This window comes from Haplochromis burtoni, unplaced genomic scaffold (assembly GCF_018398535.1).
Source record: "Haplochromis burtoni strain Fernald_Lab_line unplaced genomic scaffold, NCSU_Asbu1 Contig_713, whole genome shotgun sequence".
NCBI classification, from domain to species: domain Eukaryota; kingdom Metazoa; phylum Chordata; class Actinopteri; order Cichliformes; family Cichlidae; genus Haplochromis; species Haplochromis burtoni.
In genome coordinates, this window is record NW_024583074.1 from 141,403 (window position 1) to 145,102 (window position 3,700).

The following is a 3,700-nucleotide window of genomic DNA, read 5'->3' on the forward strand; positions in this document are numbered from 1 at the left end:
TACAAATGTTCTTGTCTTATCACAGAGACAGAAAACGTCAGTTAATGCCATTTATGTAGCTGTATGTGTGTGTGTGTGTGTGTGTGTGTGTGTGTGTGTGTGTGTGTGTGTGTGTGTGTGTGTGTGTGACAGAAGAGCGATGCAGGTGGTGATGATATTGAGGTTCCTGTGGAGAGTGAGGCTTTCATGGATGATTTCTTTGCTCAGGTATGCAGTGTGTCTGTCTGCTCCACTTTACATGCATCATAACACAAAATGCATTTCTACTCTTTGATGCCTCCGTGCGTGTGTGTGTGTGTGTGTGTGTGCGTCTTTCAGATTGAAGACATCCGCAGCAGTATTGACAAGATTGACGAGAGTGTTACAGAAATCAAAAAACTCTACTCCACCATCCTGTCTGCCCCGACCTCCGACCAGAGTAATGCAGATAACGTGTTCAAATGTGCTGCCTGTGATTCTCAGTGTGTGTGCGTGACGCTCCATTTCCACCTCTTGCAGAAACACAGGATGATGTCGAGGCTCTCACCAATGAGATTAAAAAGTCGGCCAACAACGCAAGAAACAAACTGAAGAGTTGGTATTGGTTTGGTTTCCTTCTCCGGCACACTGTCTGGTTCCCGTTTGTACAAACATACGTGTGATCAGAATGTGTCTCTGTGGCACGCCTAATGTGTTGTTTACATGTGTGAGTAAAAGCAGTGGTGAACATTGTCCGTGTGTGTGTCAGGTATCGAGCGCCAGCTGGAGTCAAACGCCGACGAGAGGGCCTCGGCCGACCTCAGGATACGCAAGTCACAGGTCAGGCAGTCGTACAGTAGCTCTGATTCACCCGACCACACAGACAGAGCGGAGCACGCTGCTGTTTCTCTTGTGATGCCTAAAACATCCACACGTCACGTTCAGATCCACCGAGTGTAGCAGGCTGCACACACACACATCCTTTTACATTCAGTGCCGGTGCAGTCCTCTGTCCTCAGGCTCGACTGTGAAGCTCGCCCACCGTGTGTGTGAGAGCCTGCCATTGGAGTGTCTGTGTTCTTGTCTCCCCCAGCACGCCATTCTGGCCAAAAAGTTTGTAGAGGTGATGACAAAGTACAACGAGGCTCAGGTGGACTTCAGAGACAAGAGCAAGGGACGGATCGCCCGCCAGCTGGAGATCAGTGAGTGCCAGCTGCTGATGATATGGTTACGTTTAAGCTTGATGTGGAGGAAACCACAGCTTCGGGATCCTTTATATTTCCCTTTTTTTTTTACAATATGTGAAGAGATTCACAGCATAAATGATCTAAATGCCCCTTAAAACCTCACGGTCGTTCCCCTGGACCTTAGTCACAGTGCTAACACTCCTGTCCTCTATCGTAGGTTTTATCAGGTTCAGGCTGTCAGACTAAAGAGAATTCGACTTTCTTTAAGCACTGACAGCTGCTACGCTTTAAACATATTCATGTGCCAACTTATTGTTGTGTACTGTGCTCAGATACATGTTTTAGTTTTTAAATAAAATGACAAATATCTGACAGAAAGAGCCGTGTGTGTGAATGGGTGGATGACTGGACATGTAAAGCGCTTTGGGGTCCTTAGGGACTAATAAAAGCGCTGTATAAATACAGGCCATTTACCATTTACCATAAAAATAGCCAACGTGGTGTTTTTATGGTTTTACTGTCACCACGTCAGCCCTAAAGGTTAACAACCACCTTTTACATCAATCAGAGTATTAATACAACAGGCACCTCGTAGTATTCTCAGTGTAATCACATGCTGTTGTGTGTACAGTCATGTTTCTACTGGCTGGTGCATGAACAAGTTCTTGTCTCTGTGATCTGTTCAGCTGGAAAAACAACGACTGATGAGGAGTTGGATGAGATGCTGGAGGGAGGAAACTCTGCAGTCTTCACAGCAGGGGTAAGCCTGCATGCATGCACACACAAACACCTGCAGCAAACCAGCGTCTTTGGCCAGAGGCACGAACTCTTAGTGGGTTGTGGAGCGCAGAGGCTGTTATAAACCAGGAACTATTGTCCTGCTGGTTTGTGTTTGACGGTGTCACTGTGATCTCTGCTCCACTGTCATTTAATGACATCTCCATATGAATTCTCTCTGTGTGTTACATGAAAACTTGTCAGGGAAATGTCCCCGCCCCTCCTTGAGCCTGGTTCTGCTGGAGGTTTCTTCCTGTTAAAAGGGAGTTTTTCCTTCCCACTGTCGCCAAGTGCTGCTCATAGGGGTCACATGACTGTGGCAGTTTTCTGTCTGTAGGGATCTACTTTAAAGCACCTTGAGGTGACTTTTGTTGTGATTTGGAGCTGTAGACTGTTCTAGCACACGGGTCAGCACAACTTTCATTTCACAACTTTTTTAATTATAAGGAGAAATAATTAAGTCAGCTAATCAACAGAAAACAAATTGTTATGTATTTGATAGGCAGTGCAGTCATTCCTCATCAACATGTCTCCATTAAATTCTCGGCTTTTCAAATGCAGTGATTTGTCTCGGTGTGTGTTTGTTATGTAGGCACGTTTCTTACTATTTAGTGTCATTACAGCAAACTGGGAGATGTTAGCTGGACTTACAGGCAGATGTGATTTGTTTTAACCTGTAGTTTGGCACTAGCAGACCCTCTGTTTGTCAACATCCACTTGTTTGTGGTGTATTCTTTTAAGTTGTGTGTCTCTGGTCACCTCACACTCCCTCCCCCACAGATCATGGACTCTAAGATCAACCAGCAGGCCCTGAATGAGATCGAGGCTCGTCACAAAGACATCATGAGGCTGGAGAGCAGCATTAAAGAACTCCACGACATGTTTGTTGATATTGCCATGCTGGTTGAGAACCAGGTTTGTGAGATCCTGCAGCCCAAAGTGTTCTCGAGCATTCACAGTTCTCGATTAACAAACTATTCTCACCCTCTGAGCTGCACTTCTTCCATTTTACCGTGTTATAAAACATGCAGGCTTGCTTCTCCTTCTTCCACTCTCTGCTGACTTGCATGGTTTGTGAAACTGAACAGTAGCCCTGTTTAATTCTACATAGAGTCGTGCACAGCACAAGTTATTCTTTTAAAGTTTTTCAACAGTAACTCGCCCTGTTTCCCCAAAAAGCCCATCTTGCACAGAGCTTGTTCAACTGTGACTAAGCCCTTTCATGACTGAAGCTTCAGTGTGCAGCCGATAGGAAAAGTCATGTGTTTCTGACACAGTGGGGTACGCTCCCACTTCCTGTGTAAACAGCAGACAGGCACAAATCTTACTTTCATTAACTTTGTGTTGTCTCTCGTGTTGTGCCCTGCTAGGGTGGGATGATTGACAGAATCGAAAGCAACATGGACCAGTCGGTGGGCTTTGTAGAGAGAGCCGTGGCCGACACCAAGAAGGCTGCCAAATACCAGCAGGAGGCCCGCAGGGTGAGTGCAGAGAGGAGAGAGGGACTGTGGGAATGCGTTGGTGCTCTGGGTCAGTGTTTCCTGTAACGATGGATGCGGCCTATCCTCGAGCAGACAAACCACTAGTGAAGGTTAGATGCTGAAGTTGCACACGCTGACTGTACACGTGAGTAAGAAACACCTGCTGCTGTTCCTGCTGCAGTGCGTCTCTGAGTAGCTTACCATCTGAGCCATGTTCCTGCTGCAGTGTGTTACAGCGTGTTACAGCGTGCTACAGCGTGTTACAGCATGTTACAGCATGCTACAGCATGTTACAGC

General features: G+C 46.4%; 1 protein-coding gene across 1 annotated transcript in view; it reads left to right on the top strand.

Annotated features, from left to right (window-relative positions):
* Positions 1-3,700, top strand: part of zgc:165520 (uncharacterized protein LOC571872 homolog) — an 8,093-nt gene that overhangs the window by 1,899 nt on the left and 2,494 nt on the right. The window contains exons 2-9 of the mRNA XM_005949860.2: positions 133-207; positions 319-418; positions 499-573; positions 728-798; positions 1,052-1,160; positions 1,832-1,905; positions 2,703-2,837; positions 3,293-3,403. Coding sequence (XP_005949922.1) covers positions 133-207; positions 319-418; positions 499-573; positions 728-798; positions 1,052-1,160; positions 1,832-1,905; positions 2,703-2,837; positions 3,293-3,403 — 750 coding nt within the window. The remainder of the gene's footprint in view (positions 1-132; positions 208-318; positions 419-498; positions 574-727; positions 799-1,051; positions 1,161-1,831; positions 1,906-2,702; positions 2,838-3,292; positions 3,404-3,700) is intronic.